At 38.5% G+C, this 22,700-nt stretch overlaps 2 protein-coding genes across 5 annotated transcripts in view; one reads left to right on the forward strand and one right to left on the reverse strand.

The window, feature by feature from the left end:
• The window catches only part of GABPA (GA binding protein transcription factor subunit alpha), a 37,106-nt gene extending 24,017 nt beyond the window's left edge, over positions 1-13,089 (reverse strand). The window contains exons 1-4 of one of the 2 annotated variants that reach the window (XM_019729849.3): positions 12,969-13,089; positions 7,469-7,571; positions 4,077-4,221; positions 414-498 (exon numbers count right to left, since the gene is read on the reverse strand). In XM_019729849.3, the coding sequence (XP_019585408.1) occupies positions 414-498; positions 4,077-4,221; positions 7,469-7,545 (307 nt within the window). In that variant the 5' untranslated portion in view covers positions 7,546-7,571; positions 12,969-13,089. Of the gene's footprint in view, positions 1-413; positions 499-4,076; positions 4,222-7,468; positions 7,572-12,476; positions 12,616-12,968 lie in introns of those variants that run through there. The other variant, XM_019729848.3, reaches the window with a different exon arrangement.
• Positions 12,823-22,700, forward strand: part of ATP5PF (ATP synthase peripheral stalk subunit F6) — a 36,346-nt gene continuing 26,468 nt past the window's right edge. Inside the window, exons 1-4 of one of the 3 annotated variants that reach the window (XM_019729861.3) lie at positions 12,823-13,050; positions 16,153-16,329; positions 21,366-21,490; positions 22,060-22,191. In XM_019729861.3, the coding sequence (XP_019585420.3) occupies positions 16,166-16,329; positions 21,366-21,490; positions 22,060-22,097 (327 nt within the window). In that variant the 5' untranslated portion in view covers positions 12,823-13,050; positions 16,153-16,165 and the 3' untranslated portion in view covers positions 22,098-22,191. The other 2 variants (XM_019729860.3, XM_088794453.1) reach the window with 2 other exon arrangements.

Here is a 22,700-nt window from a genome sequence, read left to right on the forward strand (position 1 = left end):
CTATTTTTTGGCTACTATGGATTACTAAAAAGGGAGCATGGTTCCAAGGTGATAGCTATAGTGGTGGCTTTCAGATTTGGCATGTACCAGTCATGGCAGGGCAGCAAATTCCTTGGCAGTCCAGTTCTGCCATGTGGCTGAGGCATTCTTGTAAAGTCAGAACCTGTTCTTTCAGCGCTCTCTGTGATCCTGTTATTTACTAACTTACAATATATCCCTCCCTGATTAAACTAGATAGAATGTGTTATCCTATCTGCGTCACCTTGACAGAGAAAATAATCAAATCGAAACATTGTCTACAACATTAAGTAATTTAGACAACCATCCAAAATACCTAAAACTTATAAAATTGAGTTCTCATATTAGAAAAACATGAGCTAAACTTTTAAATAACTACACTAAACTTAACTTACCTTGGTAAGAAATTACCTGTACACTTAGCTGTACAGTTCCATCTGTCTTTACTCCTTGGTCAAATAAACTTCGTTCTGGATCCAGCTAAATATAGGTAAAATGAATAAGATTATTTCAACACAATCATCTGGTTTAATAAAAATGGATGTACCAAACAGGACTTAATTACTGAGGCATGCTGATTAAACAAGAACACATTTAATTATCCAAGTTGTCATATCATTTAATTATTTGCCAAAATTGAAAATATTTTAACCACTGTGTTAGTAATTAAGGACAATGTAAACAACAGATTTTAAATGGTGGTTTTCTCTAGCTCTGAAGTCTAGTTTAGGATTTCAAATAATGCCATAAGGCAACTGTTTATTCTGTAAAAGTATTTAAAGTAGAAGATAATACAATTTATCTGTCATGAAAAAGCAAGTGTGTTTAATTAGTGGGCACAATTTATATAAATTTATTAATAGAATATTTCCTTATCTCCCTTGTAAACAATGACACACATTTAAGATCAGGGTTAACTAAATCTCTGATCACAAAGTTAATAAAGTTAAAAGACTTATGACTTTACTACTGATGTAGTTATGAACATCTTTAATTATAATTCTATATCCTTTCAATATCACTGCTTTTTTTCCTTCATATTTCTTTACAGTGAATGCATTTCACACAATGACAAATTGATGACAAAAAGTTAATTCTGACTTCTAGACATTTTCTGTCACCAGTTTAAAAACAGGCTTCCATTGTAATTATCTTGAAAAATATGTATCTCTGTGTGTCTGCGTATCATACAGCTGGCGTCACAAGGCTCCCCCACTTTCACTCTCAAGAATTCAGTCAAGGGCCAGCCCGGTGGCTCAGGCGGTTAGAACTCCATGCTCCTAACTCCGAAGGCTGCCGGTTCGATTCCCACATGGGCCAGTGGGCTCTCAACCACAAGGGTGCCAGTTCAATTCCTCGATGGTGGGCAGTGCCCTCTGCAACTAAGATTGAACACAGCACCTTGAGCTGAGCTGCCTCCCGGATGGCTCAGTTGGTTGGAGCGCATCCTCTCAACCACAATGTTGCCAGTTCGATTCCTCGACTCCCGCAAGGGATGGTGGGCTGTGCCCCCTCCAACTAGAAAACGGCAACTGGACCTGGAGCTGAGCTGTGCCCTCCACAACTAAGACTGAAAGGACAACAACTTAAAAGCTGAACGGCACCCTCCACAACTAGGATTGAAAGGACAACAACTTGACTTGGAAAAAAGGCCTGGAAGTACACGCTGTTCCCCAATAAAGTCCTGTTCCCCTTCCCCAATAAAAAAATCTTAAAAAAAAAAAAAAAGAATTCAGTCAATACTGTAGTAGTAGTACAAACACATTTCCTAATATTAAAAATATATACATATAAAGCCTAAAACCCTACGTGACTACACATCTAACCTAATCAGGGACCAGACAAACTGTGTAACCCCCCTCCCACAGACTGGTCAAACGTGGCAGTTTCATTCCTTAATATAATAGTCTCTCCCTGACACTGTTAAAAATTCTCTTAATATCAAGATTTCTCCCCTCTCTGGTACACACTGGTATGATCCAGTAGAAGTATGGCACGTGTAACGCTGAGAGTGAGCTCTCAGGTACTGAATACACTAGCTAGTTCAGTAAGACCTGGCACGAGGACAAAACTCAAACATGGTATTTGATCTTGGGTCATACTCCTCAAAGAGTGCAACTCAGCTGTTCCACCAGCTTTCAAGTCAGGATTCACCTGAAAATACAAAAGCATTACCCCAAGCAGGAGGCATTCTCATTCCAAATGTATGTTTATGTTTGCATGAACTGACATGGAGAACAGAAGGTGCTCTCCATGTCCTTTCTGAGGAGAGGAAGGGGGCAGGGTGGTACGCAAAATGACTTAGACCTAAGGTTAGTTAGCTCTGAATTCTATGGTACTATGAATTATGCATATTTCTATTTATTCAACAAACATTTATTGAGAATCTATGAGAGGTTGGGTATTTGCAGGTCATACTTTCACTTTGCTTAGGCCAGGTATTATAAAAACCAACAAATGTTAGAGCTGAAAGACAATAAGAGATGAAGTTCAGATTCCCCTTAATTTACATATGAGAAAAATCAGGTAAAGTCCAGTGACACTGAATTATTCAATATGAACTTTCTTAAAAGTCTGCCTCAAACAAGTGAAGAGTTTCAGTCACACAGGCCTGGGTTCGAATTCCACTGCAGCCCTTTGTAGCTACACATTGGATTGGGAAAATTGTTTAACCTCTTTAGATCTGTTTGTGTTATCACCAGAGTGTGACTAAGAATATGCTGACTTCAAAGACTGATGTGAAGATTAAATATGACAATTTAGGAGTGTTCTGCAATTATTTTTTCATTCAATGTAAACTGCCCATATAGCTCTAGTTCATCAATTGTCAATGGCTGCCTCGAATTCCAATCTATAGAATTTATTTATCCAATTCCCTATTTTTGGCAAATTTGAATTTTTAGCTTCTGCACAATCATCCAATGAACATTTCCTACATATACCTTTGCTCAGGCAGGTGAGCATTTCTGTACGAACAATTCACTGAGGGGGAACTGCTAGTTATTTCACATTCAAGATTAACGGACACTAAATGCTAAATTACTTTCCTAAAAAAGTGTGTTAATTTATTCTTTCACTGTTGACAGAAGAAAACCTTAAATCCTGAAATTATATTCGACCCACCAACATTCTCCCGTTTTTGAAGAGCAATTTCCTACCTCCCCCAACATTTACTAGACTTATTGAAAGGAAAATATAAAAGTATGGTTAAATGGCAACTAAAATACACACATTTCATTAAAACATTTCAATTTATTGTACATCAAAATCTTATATAACAATAGTAGACATAGGATTTTAATTTTTAAAAAATGAAAGCAAAAATTCTGTAATATATAGGAGGGGGAGAAGTGAAAAATAAAATAAAAAAGATGACACAATATACATAAGTACAAGTTGGAATGAAAAACAGTATAAAACTCTTGTGTATGATCAAGGAAGGTCTGGAGAAACTATTTGAGCAATCCAATCTAGCTACTACCTTTTATTTAAAAAAAAAAATGACTATAAATACTCTGCAAACATAATACATTGTTATAATACTACCACAGGTAAAATCCTATTGCTGTAAATAAACTCCAGTAAATATAAACATTGATATTTAAATTCTTATCCAAAATTTATTGCTGGAGGAAATAAAGATGGAAGGTCATTTGGTAAAATTATCTCATTTTAAAGATAAGGAAACTAATGCACACAGAAGTTAAAAGCTATCTACAAATAGGGTGAGGACATGCTTCTTCAGCTTCCAAGGTCAATTTGCTTCCCATTACTCTATGATTAAGCTCTGATTCAAATTTAAACTTCTCATTTTAATTTGTGGAATTAAAAAACAAAAACGAAATGTTTGATTTAGTAGTCAATCTTTTAAATATAACTTTAAATGGAGAAAATTGTGCTGAAAGAATTGTTTTTATTTCTAAATGCTTAAATTTTATAATAATACAGGTCAAATCTAGTTAGAGAGATAAAAGCTACAGCTATAGAGATTAAAAGCCAACAAAAAATATTTCTGATACAGACTTAAATGTTGAAATACAAATATAAAAAACAAGTACCTGGATATCTTGCAGGCAAATTTCATGAGCATCCAAAGAACACTGTAGTCTTGGTTCTAGCAATTTTTTTAAATTGCCTATTGGCTCATTGATGTCTATGGCCTGGCTTACACATTCAGCTGGTGTGTAGGTCTGTTCTACAATGCTAAATGTTAAAGGATATAATGGTTAACAATTACATTTTTACCCTGGGTATTAAAATAATAATTTGCTCAAAACAAAAGTCAATACCAAAAAACATTGCTGGTCTTTGAAACTCATTTCTGCATAGATACCATTCACAGTGGTAGACTCATCAACCAACTAATGTTGCCAAACTGAATACTGAATTGCACAAAGAAATGCTAACTTGAAATTTAAAGTACCTCTGCAAATGTATTTCATTATGTATATACATACGTATGTATGTATGTATGTATGTATGTATGTATGTATATACATGGAAATATTGCATATACAATATTTAAGGGGAAATGTTTGCATCTGTTAGATTTTCAAGTAATTTTGAAGAATTTGGGCCCAGAAAGGAAGATTAAAAGTCTTCTCAAAATCTGTAAGTCAACAGTACTAGTCAATTTCCCTTCCCAACATAAATACAAATAAATAAATGTAAATTATAAGATATGAAAATAGAAGTTATATAAAATACTTTCCACTTAATTTAATCTGAAAATTACTGGTTACAGTCAGCATCGCTCCACCTTAAAAAAATTACATTCTTTCTTTAAAACTCTGTTAGGGCTCTTTCACGTTATTTCATACTTTGAATTCTATGAAACTCTAAGGTCCTTAAAGGTAAAATCTTTCATAAGTAATTCTACGTATCTTTTGTAAATCCTTATTTAGGACCAAATAGAAGATAGACACCAAGTAATATTTACTGAATTGGTAAATTCAATTAAGTTTCACATGTTTAATTTAAATATGATTTAAATCTCACTTGCAGTTGTCCAAAACAGTATATATCTAAAAATTTGTCAAGTTTCATTTTCACATAAATTCCAAGTATATATACATTCAATGAATGTATATAACCTAAATTCCTTCTAAAATTTTTAAAATTTATAATATAGATTACTTCAAATTAAAAACATTATTTTTAAGTAACAGTAAACGATTATTGTTGTTAGTTAAAGTAAAATAACTGGGTTTTTGGCTAAATATCGGGGGTGCCAAAAAAATGTATACAAGTGGACACTTTGGTCAACGTTGCTCAAGAAGTAGTTCGCTGTAATCAGAAGTGTCTGGACACTGATGGTAACCACTTTGAGCACCTCTTATAATTGCACAAGTCAAACATGACTTGTATTCATCTTTTGTTATCGGTATACATAGAGTATTACAATTTTAAAAGTATTTTCCTGTCTTAAAACGTGTGTGTTTTTTTGGCATTCTCTGTATCTTTATCAAATTCTTCAGCTATAGCTCAGTGGGTTTCTTTTTTTCTTAACAATGATTCTGTAAGTCAGATGCCACTTTAAGACAGATTTTTTTAAAGACCTATTTTACATGAACTCAACATTTAAAACATTTTAAAACAATTTGTTGCCACCATTTAAGCCTTGGGAGACTTAATACAAAAATATGAATTACCAATTTTTCTTGAAAAAATCTGGATGACCTCAAATCACTCGACCTACATTAGTGCACAGCAACAATCTGCTACAGCTGTGTAACAACAGCTCCCTTTACACAGCTACTCCCCAGGTCAACATGGTCACTACCATCTCTTACAGGAGACATCAGCAAAGTTTTTTTTATAAGGGGCCAAATAGTAAAAACTTTAGACTTTGTGGAGAGAGAGAGAGAGAGAGAGAAAGAGAGAGAGGAAAATAAAACTAAATATATGCATGTCAGGCTCCAAAATGGACAAAATGATCTTCACCTCCTAATACTCACACCCCTTTATAATTCCCTCCCACTTTCTACCAAGGTTGGACTGTGTCAGCAAAAGACTAAGGCAGAAGTGATATATCACTTCTTAGGTTAGGTTATTTAAAAGACACTGTGGCTTCCATCTTGTTGAGCATTCTCTCTCAGGCCATTATTTTAGGGCAAGCCAGCTGCCATGCCATGAGCAGTCCTACGGAGAAGCCCGTGTGGTGAGGAAGTGAGTGGTTCTGCCACCAGTCTCATGAGTGATCTTGGAAGCAGATATGATAGCCCCATTCAGCTCTTCAGATGACTGCAGCCAGACTGACAGCTTAACCGCAAGCTCATGACATACCCTGAGCCAGAACTAAGTTTGGGGGTAATCTGTTACATGAATGAATGAATGAATGAATGAATGAATGAATGAAACACACACACACACACACACACACACACAGTCTTCTGAGCTAGAGCCAGATCTCTCCTCTGAGCAGAAGAGGAGGTGATGTGAGTAACCATAGCCTGCTGGCAGAAAAATGGGGAGTTGCTAATCAACTGGCATAAAACCACAGTGATGCCAGACAAATAAGTTCTAGATATCTGTGGTGCACTGTGCTTATAGTTAATGACACTGTATCATATGTACATTTCAAAATCTTTTGAGGGTAGATCTCATGTTAAGTGCTGTTATCACAATAAAATGAATTTAAAAAAATTAAGGCCTTAAATTTCAGCTGCAGTCTTAACTCTCAGCATCCTATTCAACCTCAGTAATCTTGCCCATTCCCACTAGCTATTCCAAACCTACGCTACTATAGTACTGTTTTATTTTCAGCACATTATCTCATTTCCTGCTTTACATAGTAAAGTAGGACCAACAGCCCTAACCTTCCTCAACCTTCTTCTTGACTCCCAAACCTCTATTTCTACCCATATTCTCCCCTTGGATTCTGAACTTATTACCACTGCCCTCCTTCCTTAATGGAGTAATATTCTATTAGTATTCCAAGAACTAACACTTTTCACTACTCTATATGCTTAGTATTGTGTATATAATTACTTAAACACCTGTATGTCTCCTCAAATGCAATGTGGCCTCTATAAGAACAGGTTACTGTTTCATATATTCATATACTCCTGATAGTTACTAGTTCATAGCAGTTACTTATAGATATTTGTTAAATTAGTTCAGGTTGTGAATTAAGCTTTTTCTGAAATAAAAGTAACCAGAACTGACAAAAGGAAAAAAAAAAAAGAAACAGTCAAACAGTGCCCTAAGGGATAAAAATGATCACAATCAATTGCTTAATCATTATCAGCTATGCGAATTACTATCTTTAATTTAAAACGTTTTCCCTCTCAGCTATAAACTCATTAAGTCAGGGGTGAAAAAGCCCCAAAATGCAGACGTCAGTTGAGAACAAACAAAACAAAACAAGACCCCCCAAGAACTCTGGCTTGATTAATTTTAATTAGGTATGTTGACAACATAAAAGGTGGTAAACTCAGAAAATACCAACCTTTCTTCTGTGCACTCTGCTTTCTCTGTTCCATCAATCTCAATTTCTATTAGCTCCTCTGCTTCTCTTTTAGTCATGGTTGAAGTATTTCAAAAGCTCAGCCCTGTAAGAGTTAAAGTATAACACATTTTGAAGTTATTTGCACAAACAGAAATGATACACACGAAATAGAAACCCAATTCAAATAAAAGAGACTAAATAGAAGAGGAGGAAGTAATCTTCACATATAAAAAGAAAACCCACATATGATATTTACGAGGTATGATCAAACAATACAGTGAATAAATTTTTAAAAAATTTGTTACAGTGAAAGACACATTGCCATTAATCCCCTTCAAACTACTTCCTCTTCCTTCCAGCACATTTATCCCATCATTCTTGCCGCTTTCTGAAGCGGTTCTGGAAGTCTACTTTCGTGTCTAGTTGCAGTGTCATGGCTGCCTCGATGTCCTGATTAATAATTGTGACTTTAGGAAGAGCCAGAAGTCGCATGATGCCAGATCCAGTGAATAAGATGGATGAGGACACGCTGTGATGTTTTTGACAGAAATTGCTGTACCAGAAGCAGTGTGTGACATGGAGCCTTGTGACTGAAAAATATGGTGAATGCTGCCGCTGAGTGCCATCCAATGGAAAGGCAGGGATCTTCAACATGGGAAGTGGCGCGTTGAACCTTAGTAACAGTGTGTGACAAGTTTCAACTTGTTTGGTGCAGTCAGTCGGGTGTGAGCTATGGTTGAGAAGGTGTGTTTTAAAGTGTGCCGTAAATCATCCTCCATCATGACAACGCTCCATGTCACACAGTTTCTGGTATATGGCAATTTCTGTCAAATAAGAACCTCATCCACCTTTTCACCGGATCCAGTACCATGCAACTTCTGGCTCTTCCCCAAAGTCAAAATGACTATGAAAGGCAAACATTTTGAATAGATTCAGGACATGGAGGCAGCCACAACAGTACAACTAAAGACACTCACGAAAGGGGACTTCCAAAACCGCTTCAAAAAGCAACAAGGACGATGGGATAACTGTGCTCAAAGTAAGAGGGAGCATTTTGAGGGGGGGTTAATGGTAATGTGTCTTTTAGTGTAATAATTTTTTAAAATTTAAACCTTCACTGTATTTTTTATCATACCTTGTATAAACTAGTTTTGTTTAGATGATGTTTATTAGCTTGATATGACGTCATCATTCCACTGGATTTGTTGGGATATTTTTCAGCCCAGTCTCAGTCAATAAATTAACTCAAATAACTTCAAAATCAACTGAAAAGTATGTTAAGTATATTACAGCAACTTAGTCTTAATAACAGATTCAAACCTGCACCTTAAATAAAATCAACATGGAAATAAACTATAATTGTTCGGCTAACAGCTGTACTTTATTAGCAAAATAAAGGATGTACTTCATTAGCATTGTACTGGCAGAGTGATAAAAAATTAAAGTTAATCATAGCTTTGATTTGTGTTACAAATTACGTATCTTGTAAGTGCAAGTACAGTATTCTAAAACAGCAAAATAAAGTAACAAAATCATTATCAATATGCACATTATCGTAGTAATTTATTATAGTAGCACTAGGAAACTAATATGTCTTTTTCCCCACTTTTGAAAGGGCTGTAACTCTCCTCACGTCCCAATATCTCCAACTACTGGGGAGCTGGTTTTCTGCCAAATTAGCTATAAATAGCTGGCATCCAAATCTAGACTGTCTGGTACAAAAATGGTCTGATCTTTCTCACATTAAGGTCGCTCTCACACCTCCCGTGTAAGAAGAAAAGGCCAATAAGAAGGTGGAATTCTCCACTAGAATAGATACACATCGTGCACACCCAGCAGGCTGCCTAGACCCCAGCAGGCTGCCTAGACCCCAGCAGGCTGCCTAGACCCCAGCAGGCTGCCTAGACCCCAGCAGGCTGCCTAGACCCCAGCAGACTTTTGTTTGGAATAGTAAGAATGAAGGACTTTGGTTTTCTTTTCTTCTGACCTTGGCCTGTAAGTCTTCCCTTTCACCAGTAAAGTCTATTCCTTAAGATCACTATGTGTAAAGCTGTGAAAGTCATCCTGAGCACTACAGCAAAACAGTGGTGACCCAGTAGGTATCAATCTTGTAGGACAAGGTTGTTTACCGATGTATACAAAGTACTTTGAACAATGCCTCACCCTTAGTAGGTAGGTGTTCAACACACTATTAACGTGTTGAAAAAATGAAAATGTTATAAGAACTATTACACACCATATAAAATTGACTTGATGCCTTAAAGACTTAAACGTCAAAGGTAAAACTATAAAGCTAAAAGAAGAAAATGGTGAGGATTTTTTTGTGGTCTAAGGATAAAAAAGAATTTCTTAAATTCCAAATAATAAACCATAAGGAAAAAACTGGTGGATTTGGTTACATGAAAATTAAGATTTCTGTTCAACAGATAGGCTACAGTGTGGAAAAAGATATTTCCAATATCCAAAAGTGAAAAGGGACTAATAACTGGAATAGACAGTGAACTCCTACAAGTTGATAACAATCCCCCCAAATGAGGACAAATTAGAAAAGCAAGTAAAATATAGGCGGAAAAATTTACATAAAGGGAAACCAAAATGGCTAAGGATATAAAGAAATGTTCAAATTCAAATCATTCAAAAATGCAATTTAAAACAAGGAACTAACACTTTATACTGTGTGTCAAAAATTAAAATGTAAAGTACTGAAAAGACTTAGCAGGGACATGGGGACATAAGAATCCTCTGCGCCTTTCTTGATGGAGTACAGACAGGTCTAGCTATTCTGGAGAAAATATTCTGGCAGTACCTGACCAAATCAAGTATACTTATACCTATGACTCAGCAATCTTGCTCTTAGATAAGCATTCCAGAGACAGTCCCATATTTATTGATAACGATGTTTACGGCAGCTTTGTTGGTGATAGGTGGAAGCTGGAGCCAATACAAGTATCCATAGCAGGAAAGTATTGCGATACAAGAAAAAGGGAAAGAAGCATACACCATGGAACTTTGGTAGCAGTTAAAAACAGGGAAATAATGTACACAAACAAAATCATAAAAACTGTTCTGTACTGAAAAAAAAAAGTAAGGAACAGTAAGGTTTATAGCAGAACAGCACTTTAGAAGATCTTTGGTTAATTTTCTAGGCCTAGAAGAAGATCCACTCCTATCTTCATAACCTTTAAAAAAAAAAAAAAAATTAGAAAACCAGCGAATTTTCTGGAAACTTTGAAAAAAATACAAAAGTATACGAGGAAGTAACCAGAGGCTGAGAAATGGCCCTAAAGGCTTACTAGCAGGGATAACTGTGGTTCCCCATAATACAAGCACTAAAACAGGGGGTTGTTAAAAAAAGAAACTTACCCTGTGATCTTCCAAAAAAGTTATAGATTAGTCCCTAGGTGCAGAATAAAGAAAAAAATGAACTTCATATATTTTTGGAAAAAACATTCATAGTCTTTAAGTTGATCTTTTTCTCAGTTCTCTAAATTTAGCCTAGAGAAGCAAAGGAGAGGTTTTGGAAATTGTCCAGGTCTTTGATATCATTGCATAAGTGGGTGTTAGCTCCTCTTTTTCTGGAACCAATTCCCCAGGATTCTTTGTCAAAATTTGAATATATAATATACACAAAATATGTATTTAATATATTATATATAAATGTAATCTGGGAGTACCTGCCTGATCAACTGCACATTTTCTCAAGTTAAAAAATACTTATAAATACCTGAAAAAATTAAGACGTTTTTGTCTTTAAAAACAAAGCCAGCAGTCAAGAAAAAATAAAGCACATACATCTGTGAGGAAAAATAATGTGTGCATATGTGGAACGGGAGAGAGAGAAAGCAAGTGTGGAGAAAGATTAACACTTGGTACCCACCCCTCTACCGAGCGAGCAAAGGTGTTCACTGCATAATTTTTCCATTTTCCTGTAGATTTGAAGTTTTATAAATAGAAATTGGAGGGAGGATATTAAACAGCTTTAATTTAGTACTCAGCCCCATATCTGATCTCATGACTTGTATTAATTTAACATCTAGCTCAGTATTTATTTTTTCAAGACTATATACTCCTCATAACATATAGTCCTGTATACGCAATCTAGGTAAAATTGACTTAAGTTCACGTAGAGTCAGAATACGTCTAAAAATAAATAAGCTTGGAAAGTCTGGCTCAAACCCTAGGAGGGTTTATTCCTTTAGTTTGGAAAGAGCTGGCCAGTTTCTTCTGAAGTTTATAAGACAACGCAGTACCTAAGAATGTTATGACTGCCCAGTTCTGCACTTTCCTCAAGTGAGCCGTTCTAAATCTGTTCCTCCCACGAGTCAGACCTATTGTATTTCTAAATTACTAGTCATTATCTTGCAATGCAATAAGTATTAGGCATTGTCTTCCCTGCCGTTAACCTAATCAAACTAGAATCCCGAAATACAAACACGCGCAGCTTATCGTCCAGTACACAAAAAAGCTAAAGAAGTTGGCAAGCTACATTAACACATCGCTTTCCCTTTGTCTTGCTGCTTTTTAAAAGAAACCCAATGCACACCATATATATTTATATGTATATGGCTTTGAGGCACTATGGGGCAATTCTAGAAAGACAACTGGATTTGAAACGAGAGCGAATCGCTGAGTCGGCGAGACTAGTCTGGCATCTTCCTTTGAAATCCCGACCGCGGAGACTGCGGACGAGAGCCGACAGTCGATTAGGGGACAGTGAGGGAAATGAGCAGCTAAAGGTGACAGGAACAGCCCGGGCCCCAGGGGCACGCGGCTTCCCAGAGCCCCGCGCCCCCCGCCCCTCCCCTCCGCTCCCCGCACAGCCTCCCCCGCCCCTCCCCACCCGACTCCCTCAAGTCTCCACGAACGGAAATGGGAGTCACAGCGCCGGGGACCAGCGGAAACAAAACACAGAGGCGGCCGCGGGGGGGCTGCTTTGGGGGAGAAGGCCCCGGAACGACGCGGGCCTGCGCGGGCCCGCACTCCCCTCTTCCCCTACGGCCGCACTCACCCGCTCCGAATCGACCCTGTCGCCCCCGCCCGCACTCCAAAGCCCGCTGAGAACAGCAGCGACGCGGGCTCCACGGGCAGCGTCTCTCCCGGTAAAACGTGCAGCTCCCGCGACTCGAAGTGTGAGGCCCCTGGGCCCTTCCCGCGGAATCAGCGCCGAAACTCCCAACCCCCCTCCCGCCTGCCAGGCACCTCCGGTTTCAAGACTACAACTCCCAGCAGGTTGTGCGATACGAACGCCCGAGGCAACGGAGTCGCACAAGGGAGTACAACGCCCCAGTCCCCTTTGTTTTACACTGTCACTTTGTACGTTCATACACTTCGATAACCCAAGGAACAGGACGCTGGTTTGGGGCGGGAGGGATTGAACTAATGGAAAGGCCACTCCAAGTGCGCATGCGTACATAGCAAGGTTTCCAGGAGGGAAAAAGCAGGTCAAGTTTGGCGAAGGAAAGATGGCGGAGGCGTCGCTAGGGGACCCGGAAGCACTTACCCTCCACTTCCTCCTCCTGCTTGCCTTCTGTCTCACCTAGAGCCGTCCGGTCGCAGACTGTCTCCGAGACGCTTCCTGTCCGGTGAGTGTCGACCGACTGAAACGGCGACCCATAGTGCATTGCGATGGCGGGTAGGCGGGTGGGGGCGGAGCCAGGGCCGGAAGTAGAACGGTGGCGGCGGTGGTGACTCTGGCAGCTCGGGACTGAGTGCAAGGTGACTGGGGCGGGTAGCTGGACTAGCTTGGCCTCTTGGGACTAGGATTCTGAGTTTCTTCATGGGGCCTCGGCAGCGTATTACCTCAGCCCTTCAGGGGAGAGCAATTTTCTGTCCCAGGCACCTTCATGTCCTGGCCCGGGGTCACTGCGGACCTCGGCGTTTTTAGGCCTTGAAGTTTGCGGTAGACTTAATATATAGCCCTGATAATACAGCTCTGAGGGCAAACAAGGGTGGCGCGAGTTGCAGGGAGGCGGGAGGTTCATGGACCCGCAACCCAGCTGGGGCAGCCCAAGGTCATGCTCCCGGGGCAGCTGCAGCCAGGCCTGCCCAACTGGGACGCGCAGGAGATTGTTCTGAACTGTGTACAGCAGAACGTATACCGTAAGGAAAAGGGTGATAGTCTTCAAGTTTGCAACCTAAAAATGTTGCTAGTGCTAAAACTTGGTTAAGCAGCTGTTGTTTCACACTCTTTTTTCCCCCTACACAATCTTACACTTCGACAACCCCAAGGAACAGGACACTGCCTGCGGGGAGTTGGAGGGGGTGCGTGCTTGACCTACGGGAGAAGCCAGAGTGCGCATGCGAACAAGGTTTCCAGGAGGGAAATACAGCAGGTCAAGTTAGGTGGATTGTAATTGACTTTAGGAATATGCTTCAAGGAGGCAGCGACAGGGCTACCCTTTGGCTGGTCAGTCGTTATTGCACCATGTTGCAGTAGGAATAACATGATTGCAATCAATCAGACGTAGAGCAGATTAACTGGGAACGTGAGCAATTTAATAACTTTCCTTAGACATAGTTTTATTATCTGTTACAGGAGAAATAACACGTTTCTCTGATTTTTAACAGTAGTGCCATAGGGTACAAGGAGAATATGGAAATACTTTGTGAAATACTGAGGGCTAAACAAAGGTTAGATGACATTATTGCTGAGTGTTAAGCATGTCCTTACGTTGCCAGAAGGGGAAATACACATCAGGTTGCACAATTTTTAAAATATATTTGTGTCAGTCAGATTCTACTGTGTAACCTTTCACCTGGTTGAGATTTACATCTAAATTTCAGTTTCTGTATGTAAAATGGGAATGATAATAAGTAGCACCTTAAAGTCATTTGTTTTTCGTTTGGAGTCTTTTCTCGGGTGTTTTTCTCTGGCGGGGTTTAAGAATGACATATGATGGATTCTTTAATTTTTTCAGATAGTGTGCTTTCACCCTGGCTGGTAAAGGGTATTTTGTTGATTGTTGGATTTCTTTGGGTAGTTTTTAGTTGCTATTCCAGGGCTTCTCAACCTTGGCCCTATTGACATTTTGGACCAGATAATTCTTTGTTGTGGGAAGGCTGTTATTATTGTGATTGTTATAAGATGTTTGGCAGCATCCCTAGTGATTACCCACTGGAAGCTAGTAACACGCCATTCAGTACAACCAGAAATGTCTTCAGACATTGTCAGATATCTCCTGGAGGAGACCCCCACTCTGTTTGAGAAGCACAGTGCTACTCTACTATCCTCTAGCTTAGTGCTTCTCAAACTCGCTGGAAAAGGGCCGTTTGCCCCCCAACCCTGTGGATACTTTTGAAGAATGCAATAAAAATAAATTATCAGAAAAATGAGCTGAAAGACAAAACAATGAAGACACGAAATACAAACTCTAATTGTTTATTATTAAATTTAACAGTAATATGTTATTCTGTCAAATTGCTTAAAGGTTTCTAAATGCTTATTCCCAATTTTTGTATTACTATAGACCAGAAAGACAATTTGTATACCACTGGTCCACGGACCACACTTTGAGCGGTAGTGGTATAACTTAACAGAAGTCCAGAATTAGTATGATGATGAGTATTGTTATTGTTATTAGGTAATTTGGGGGGGGGGCATGGAAGTCATGGTAACATGTCAGATTGTCACATGAAGGTTCAGAAATTTTATAAGGCTATATTGAGGTATGAATCTTATCACCATTCCAAAATAGGGTTTGGTAAGCCTTTTCACTTTAATACACTTTCTTAATCCAAGGGAAATTTCTTCCAATTACTTATGGTCTCCTTATCCCTTTTCTTTTGGAATTCCTGTTTTTATATAGTATTTGTTGTAATTTGGAATTTTTTTTGCCTTTGATCTTTCAAGACACTAAATGAGGTCTTAACTGAGATCATCCTCTAATTTATCTCCTGAAATTTTTTAGTTAGAAAATCATGTCTTTTAGCTTCAAGGAGTTGAAGGACTTGGAAGTCTTTAAGTCCTTATTTTTAAAAATCAGATTTTCACCTCCTTTACAAATTCTGTTTTCACTGATTAGGTTGTACCCCTTGATTTTCTCTTGTTGGTGGGTTCCCTTGGGCTGGTTGCTATTTTTCCTTTCTGGTTCTTTTGGACTTAGATTTAGTTGTTACAGGATGCCTTGAATCCTGCGATTTTAACAGGCACAGCAGTTTCTTCCCCTGTGGGTCTGTGAAGTAGAAACTTGCAGAGTATTTTGGCTGAGGCAACTGTCTCTAGTGTTCCTGCCTAGCCCTCTTTTGGCCTTTTGGGGGGGGTCGGGGAAACATAGCACGTTTATTTTGGGGCCAGGCTTGTCCTTTTCCTGCTGGGTGTGGGCAGTTTTCTAACATCGCAGCTTGACTATTTCCTCTGGTCCAAGACTAAGTTCGTGGAGAAGAAACACCCCTCCTATATGTTGTGTTTTCTTTCTGCATCTCACCCTGTGGAGCCATACACAGGCCCGAGTTCCTCACTGTTTCTAGGTCCCAGAGCCTTTGGTTAAGAAATAAAAACTTGCAGTGAGGAGTGGAGGGGGGAATAGAGCTATGGTCACATGACTGTTCTTAGCATTCACTGAGTTTTGATGTGCTTTAAGTTCTGTTGCAATTAGTAGAATTACATTTCCACTATAATGTATTTAGAGGCACTTTACAATTACATACATATTAAAGAATATGAACATTCTGCTGCTTGTTTTCAGTAACAGAATCACCATGATTCTTCAGAGGCTCTTCAGGTTCTCCTCTATCATTCAGTCTGCAGTCTCAGTCCATTTGAGGAGGAATATTGGTGTTACAGCAGTGGCATTTAATAAGGAACTTGATCCTGTACAGAAACTCTTCGTGGACAAGATTAGAGAATACAGAACCAAGCGACAGTAAGTGGGTAGATAATCAACCATGGTGTAAATGTAAATATTAAAAGTATGTAAGTTTTGAGATGGTAATTAAAAAATTACTTGGTGCTTGAAAGTGTCTAAGACCTTCACTGAGCTGGTGATTCCTAATAGGATTCATGAGGTGCTCTAAAAGAAGGAAATAAGATCTTGATTTTTTTTTTTAAGTCCCAAATTTTATCTTTTTTATGTGGGTTCCAAGGGAGAGTCCCATTAAATCTATTGTCATTTAAGATGTATCCTTATTATAATGTCATTTATTATAGAGTCAATTCATAGAAGTACATAGGATCTTGTAACTCATTTAGGAGTTATACATTAATTCCTCCTTATGCATGGTTTCACTTTCTGTGATTTCAGTTACCTGCAGTCAACCTAGGTCCAAAATATTAAATGGAAAATTCTAGAAATAAACGGTTTTAAATTACACATTATTCTGAGTAACGTGATGAAATCTCTTGCTGCCCTGATCTATCAGGTCCAGGGTATGAATCATTCCTTTGTTAGTGTGTCCATGATGTATATGCTGCCTACCAGTTAGTCACTTAGTAGTTGTCTCATTTACGGATCAGTTATCAGAGAGAGAGAGAGAGACCACGTTCACATAATTTTTATTACAGTATATTATTATAATTTTTCTATTTTATTATTGTTGTTAATCTCTTTGCCTAATTTATAAATTAAACTTTATCATAGGTATGTATGTATAGGAAAAAACTATGTATAGGGTTCGGTGCTATCCACGGTTTCGGGCATCCACGGAGGGGGTCTCAGAATGTATCCACCACAGATAACGGGGGACTACTGTTATTTGAAAAAACTAAATCTTTTAGACATTGATTAGCTTTAAGTCATTAAACTAGTTGGGGGAAAAATATATGATCAAAATATTCTAACTCAATTTAGTGCCCTTTCCGTGACATCATGATTTAGGGGAAATGTTAAACATAGCATTTTTTCTTTAATGCCTTTTTCATACATATATCTTTCTGGGAATATCAAAGGATAGAAGACTCTGAAGTGGCATAAGGCAAGTGCAGGAAAAACTTGATTACAGAACCATACAGTTTTGGAGATGAATGATGACCTTAGCCATCATCAAATTCAGCCCCCAAATTTTTAGAAAAGTACTACACATAAATTTATTTATAGTTCATAGTTAAATTTGCTTGTTTGTTTTGTTTTTAATTATTTAGTTGTCTACCATATTCAAAGCACACTGGGCTACAAAGAAAGAAGCCATGCTACGTTTCAATATTCTTAATATTTGATAGCTGTAGAAAGCTTGTAAGCAAGTTTAGAAAGCTATAAGATAAAGTGGATTAAATGCTGAGATATTGGCACTTTGAATGTTTGGGTAGTTCAGAGGAAGAACTGCTCCTTTCTAGCTGGAGGCATTTTAGAGAGTGTGTTATAAGAGTGAATGTTTTATCTTGGATTTGAAGGCAGTGTTTGAGGTCGTTCATCCCTGTTGAGAATGTCATGGACAGCTTTGGATCATTGTTCTAATTTAAAAAAAAACATGAAGTGGCGGTCAGATGGCTTAGTTGGTTGGAGCGAGAGCTCTGAATTACAGGGTTGCTGGTTCGACTCCTACATGGGCCAGTGAGCTGCACCCACCACAACTAGATTGACGACAACAAGCGAGGGGAGGCCAGATGGCTCAGTTGATTAGAGCATGAGCTCTAAACAAGGTTGCCCGTTCAATTCCCACATGGGATGGTGGGCTGCGCCCCCTGCAACTAAAGATTGAAAACGGTGACTAGACTTGGACCTGAGCTGTGCCCTCCACAACTAGATTGAAGGACAATTACTTATTGCTGATGGGCCCAGGAGAAACACTGATCCCCAATATTCCCCAATTGAAAAAAAGAAAAAGTGAAGAATTTACTCACGATTTTGCTTATAGCTTGAAACCCACAGAAGGAAATCAATAGATAAACCCAGGGGTCTACCCCCAGTTACAGTTGGTGTGAATGTTAGATAAATGGGGGTCGGAGGAGGGTATCTTTTAGGAGGAAACTATCGCGTGAGCTCTATGTAACTACTAACAATTGTTACCTTAATAAACTTTAATTTAAAACACAAATAAAGAATGGTGTGAGCTAAGACATGAAAACCAGAGGGCATATTTGGGAAATTGTGTAGTGCTATTTCCCAGGACTAGAGAGTATGAGGAGTTAGGGAGCAGTAAGGCTAACATGGGGTTAGAATGAGGGATTATGGAAGCCCTGATTATAGACTTGACAGTTAAGATATAGCAAAGGCATTTATCATCAATTAAACGTTTTTGAGTAGAATGGTGGGGTGGAACAAAATTACTCTGTATTAGGAAGATAATTTTAATCATAGTGTATTGGGGAAATTGGGATGAGAAAAGAAGGAAAACAAACATGTTAGAAAAATATAGTAATCCAAGCGTTGGTTGATGAGAATCTTGTGTTTATAGCAGTGGGGATATAAAAGTGACAGAGTCAAGATACTGAGACTGGGTGACTAACAAGGTTTTGTCATTACTCAAAAACTAAGGAGGGAGAGAATGAAGGGATTAAAATGAAGACATTGTTATGGAACTCAGCAACCTTATTGATGTTATCTCCATTTTATATATGAGAAAACTAGGCTAACGATTAGAATTTGCCTACAATCACACTATGCAATAAGCAGGTGTGCAGGACTGGTTGAGGAATTTGAGTGTCTTCTGTTCGGAGGTACTGATGCTATGTGCATTTTAACTGTCCTTAAAAGCCTGTCATATAAGTCAATACTTAGGTATACCCAGCATCTAAGGAGTCTGCTGCATTCATTTGTGCAAACAACAGCATGGAGAAGTGCTCTGAGCATGGATGCTGGCTGGAACCCAGCTCTGCCACTTCTTAACTCTATGACCCTGGGAGGTTATTTAACCTCCGTACCTCAGATTCCTCATACATAAAATGACGATAACAGTACTTGTTTCATAGGATGTTATAAAGATTAAGTGATTCAATAAATGAATGTGCCTAGTATTTTTTAAGTGAAATAAACATGTCTCCCTGGAGTGACTACTTTGTCCCCGTCACCATGCTAGAGCCTGGGGATATAATAATAAACAAGATGGGCTGGGAGACTTATAGTCAGCTGAAGAGGCAGATGATTTCTGCCCCCTTTCTGTCGTAAGAGTACATACTAAAGTTGTATCAGCCATCATCTTTTAGAAACCAGTGTGAGACTGGTTAGGTCTTCTCAAAGCAGTTGGTAAAGCTTGTGGATCCCAGAGCTCGACAGTCATCAAAGTGTCTGTTGAAGGCTCTATGAAGAATTGCACTGTTTATTTCAGTAGAGCTATTTTTCACATGTGACTATTCAAATTCTGATTACTTACAATTCAGTTTAAATAAAAATTCAGTTTCTCAGTCGCCTTAGCTACGTTTCTAGTGCTCTCTAGTTACTATGACTAGTGGTTACCATGTTAGACGGCACAGATACAGAGCATTTCTGTGATCACAGAAGTTTCATTGTATATGCCAGTCTAGAAGGAAATTGAGTCCATGCCAAGAAATATCATTAGTAAGTTCTTAAATCAGAATTCTCTGTATTTTTTTGTGGAAATTCTGTCACATAAGTACGACCCTTTGCCTTTTTCATAGATGTGTGAAAATATTATTACCCTTGATGGAATTTTCAGTTGTAAATTTTTTTTGTTTATTATTCAGTGATAGGCAGACAATAACATGACAGTCACAGAAGAATTTGTGCAAAGAATTAAGTATGCTAACTGGCTCCATTGCTGGTCCATGGTGCTATATTTATCTTCCCAGAGCACAACTCTAATTTTGTCATTGTATTGCTTGGCAAATGACATACAAACTCCCAGGCTGAACATTTGGGGCCTCCTGTGATCTGGATCCCTCTCGCTTTGCCATCCAGACTACTTAGTACTCCCCACACACAGCCAGTGATTTCCCACCTCCACATCTTTGCTTTTTCAGACTTAGGCTATGTCAAATTAAAATTGGACCCAAATGCATGATTTGTCACAAATGCCACTTTTTTTAAATGAATTTTTTTCTGGTTTTAACTCAGCAATAGTGCTCTCAACTTGAGGAGCTTTTTGTTAAACTATATCTTTGAAGCTCATGACTCCCTTACAGCATAAATGTTTATAAACGTGTTACTTTTTTCTTCTAAGTGGCAAAATTTCTGAAGGGTGGGAAATAATTTGTTTCTTTGTTAGGCCCCTATTATGGAGACTTAAAGTTACGAAGATCTTTTTAAAAAAGCCATTGGGTGGTGGCTAATTTCAGTCAGATAATAGTAATAGCACTGAGTGCTCACTGTGCCAGGCACTGCGCCAAGTGGTACATGTGCGTTGTCTTTGTAATGCTCTGAACACCATTAGGGAGGACCTTGAGTTTCAGATGTGGAAACTGCAGTTCAGAGTGCATCCTGCCTCGCTTCAGTTTACGCAGTTAGTAGAGCTGACATTCAGCCGGAAGTAGTCGGAGACTCCAGAGCCCATGGACTTGGCCGTTGCTCCTCATTGCAGCTTAGACCCTCAGAGAGAAACTGACTTGATAAGTATCCTTGATGCTAACAGTCCTTGACTGTTAGAGGTTTGTTTGATGCTGTCTCATTTATGTGAAGCCTTGTCATATTAAAATAGTTTGAATTGAAATTCAAGTGGAAATACTTGTTTTCTTCTGGAAAAGTTTATGCCATGTTTCCCCAAAAATAAGACCTCGCCAGACAATCAGCTCTAATGCATCTTTTGGAGCAAAAATTACTATAATACCCGGTCTTATTTTACTTTAAGACCGGGTATAATATAACATAATATAATACCGGGTCTTATATTAATTTTTGCTCCAAAAGTTGCATTAGAGCCGATTGTCCGGCTAGGTCTTACTTTCAGGGAAACACGGTATTTCCCTACATGAATTTCTTTAAAAGATCTATTGAAACTTGATGGTGAAAAGCAATTTTGGTTTTGTAAACTAGTGCATAAAATGAGTTTTTACTTGCTCATTTACACACAGGTCGTCTGGAGGACCTGTTGATACTGGTCCAGAATATCAGCAGGATTTGGAGAGGGAGCTTTTTAAGCTTAAGCAAATGTATGGTAAAGCAGACATGAATACGTTCCCTGACTTCAAATTTGAAGGTAAGTCTCTTTAATCATGGATTCATTCTTGTGGGAGGTCATTTTAAATGGAAAATATTTGTACTTTTTTTATACTTACTTGGATTGTTTAGAGGATTAAATGACAGTTACATGTATATTTATTGGGACAGTTATGTGTGCTTGGAAGCTCTGGGATAAACATTTGCTCTTGGTATAAGAGACCACATAACATAGAGGTTAAATGGTGAAATCAAACTCCCTCATCTTGAATCCTGACAATACCACTTAGGAAGTGTGTGATCTTAGGTAATTCTTTGGTGCCTGTTTCCCATCTGACGCTTGGGGAGAATCATAAGATCTTCCTCATCGGGTGGTTGTAGTTAAATGACCTATAGTTAATAGGTCCTGACCTAAAGTCAATAGTCTGGCTCATCATAGGTGCTGAATAAATCATTATCAATCGTTATATTTCCATATAGATGTTTAGAAACAGTAGATATTCACTACAAAAAAAAAAATCAGAAGACTGATGAGTTAAACATTGAAGCCCTCTCGATTAATGTGTTTTATTGCAGTATGGCTAAGCTTGAACCTTTTTTTCTTCTTAGATCCCAAATTTGAAGTCATTGATAAACCCCAGGCCTGAAGAAATGATGTAAAATTTATCTGGTAATTTGTCCTAAATAAGTTGTACAACTGATCAGAAGTATCAGAATAAACATACATTTCACAACTGCCAACTGTTCGTTTAATTCTGATTCCAAATAAATTTGGTGATGTTGGGTATATGCTTGAGTATGTTGAATTGTGTTTAGCATTGTTCTTAAATCTTCCCGTTTGGTGATAACAAAGCAGATGGAGAACTTGGGTAAAGTAAGTACAACTTGCATGTTGACGGCCAGATTCTTCTCAGTGCAGGTTACACTTTTCATTGTGGAGACCTGCTGCCTGAGGGGAGCCAGCCCGACCTAAGGAATGTTTTTACACCAGAAGAGGAAGGGTTAGTGAATCCTTTCCATAGCTTTTTCAGGAAATGCAAATGTCGTTTTGAACACGGACAGGAGTATCCATTTTGTTTTAACTTCCATCTCCTCTTGTATTAAGTGCTTTTATCCAGTAACCCAGGTCTTTGCTTTTCTTCCGTTACAGTTTGTGGTTGCAGTCTGTTACAGTGCTGTACAGAGGAGGGCAGGCTAGTGCCTGGTGGAGAGGAAGGTTCTCCCAAGGAACTTCCTTTAAAAGATTAAGC

The sequence above is a fragment of the Rhinolophus sinicus genome, chromosome 17, assembly GCF_057876585.1.
Source record: "Rhinolophus sinicus isolate RSI-liver-muscle chromosome 17, RSI-T2T, whole genome shotgun sequence".
Lineage (NCBI taxonomy): Eukaryota > Metazoa > Chordata > Mammalia > Chiroptera > Rhinolophidae > Rhinolophus > Rhinolophus sinicus.